Genomic DNA, 1,541 nt, shown 5'->3' on the forward strand with positions numbered 1-1,541 from the left:
ATTCGTAGTTCGTATTTCACAGGGAAGATCCTTTATTGCTGATTCTTCCAAAACCACTCGTCCCTTGAATCAGGATGTATCAACTTATGAAGAAATTAATGCACTTTACGATTCAATTACGTATGGCAAAGGTATAACTGTTTTTCAAAAATAATTCATTTACGAAAACAATTATCAAATAACGCTTCTCTATGCACGTAGCGGCTTCTGTGATTCACATGATGTCCAATTTCCTGACTCCCCAAGTCTTTCACGATGGACTCATCAGATACTTAAAGAATAAGTAAGTTTCTTAACTTTTAACACATTTATGATGGTCCTGAGCTCATTTTTCAAAATTATTTACAGTGCCTATAAGGCGGTCACGCCCGATGACCTTTGGAGAGCCTTACAAGAGGTATCTGACGAATATGAAATTCTGCCCCCTGAGATTTGCCTTAAAAAGGTGATGGACACGTGGGTCGAGCAGCCTGGATTTCCACTGATCACTGTCACCAGGGATTATTCAACCGGAACAGCTGATATCAGTCAGGAACGATATTTTCAATCCGGTGCTAGTGATGACGGTACCAGATGGTGGGTTCCTATCAGTTACACAACTCAGTCTGATCTAGATTTTTCATCAACGTCACCTCGCGAGTGGATCCCTCAAGGAGAAGATAATATAGTCCTAAGCGGATTTGAGTCAACTGATTGGACCATTTTCAACATACAACAATCAGGTAAAATAACCCTTATCAACTTATACCAACGGATGTTGCACTAAATACAAAAATTACACGTGTCGATAAACTATTCGAAATCAATCAACAGGTTTCTACCGGGTCAACTATGATGAAACAAATTGGAAATTAATAGCTAATTATTTGGACAGTGACGATTATGTAAACATTCATCCCGTCAATCGTGCACAACTCATGGATGATTCTTATAACTTAGCTATTGCCAATCGTATCAACTATTCAACATTTTTGGATATTTCGACTTATATTCGTCGTGATGTCGATTATATTCCCTGGTATTCGCTGTTGGGCGCTGTTGATGATTTGTATGCAAAACTAGCAAACACCAGAAGTTTCTCGTTATTCAAGGTACACATTTTACTGTGACATAATTAATGTTGAATGACTCAATATACTTTAATCTGCTATGACTTTTTATTTATAGAGATTTTTCGTGGAAAGTTTTGAAAAATCTGTTGTTACTCTCGGATATGACCAGCACAATGACGATGAACATCTTACAAAGCTTCACAGATCAAATATGTTAAGGTATGCCTGCTCTCAAGGCAGTAAAGAATGCAGATCCAATGCAACTGCAAGGCTGGTTGCATATTTGGACGATCCAATTGCAAACCCGTAAGTTATCACGTGATCGATCGCCTTGCGAGTGGATCCCTCAAGCGAAAAATAATATAGTCCTAAGAGGATTTGACTCAACTGATTGGACTATTTTCAACATACAACAATCAGGTAAAATAACCCTTATCAATTTATACCAACGGATGTTGCACTAAATACAAAAATTACACGTGTCGATAA

General features: G+C 37.8%; 1 protein-coding gene across 1 annotated transcript; it reads left to right on the top strand.

The window, feature by feature from the left end:
• Positions 1 to 4: 4 nt before the first annotated feature.
• On the top strand, positions 5 to 1,364 carry LOC107274552 (aminopeptidase N; the record flags this gene model as incomplete). Its single annotated transcript, XM_015753789.2, has 5 exons — positions 5 to 131; positions 202 to 283; positions 349 to 722; positions 814 to 1,091; positions 1,168 to 1,364. Coding segments are annotated over 5 exons (1,056 nt in total), but the record flags the coding sequence as incomplete, so codon positions are not given.
• Between the last annotated feature and the right edge of the window lie 177 nt (positions 1,365 to 1,541).

Source organism: Cephus cinctus, unplaced genomic scaffold (genome assembly GCF_000341935.2).
Source record: "Cephus cinctus unplaced genomic scaffold, Ccin1 Ccin1_scaffold3333, whole genome shotgun sequence".
Lineage (NCBI taxonomy): Eukaryota > Metazoa > Arthropoda > Insecta > Hymenoptera > Cephidae > Cephus > Cephus cinctus.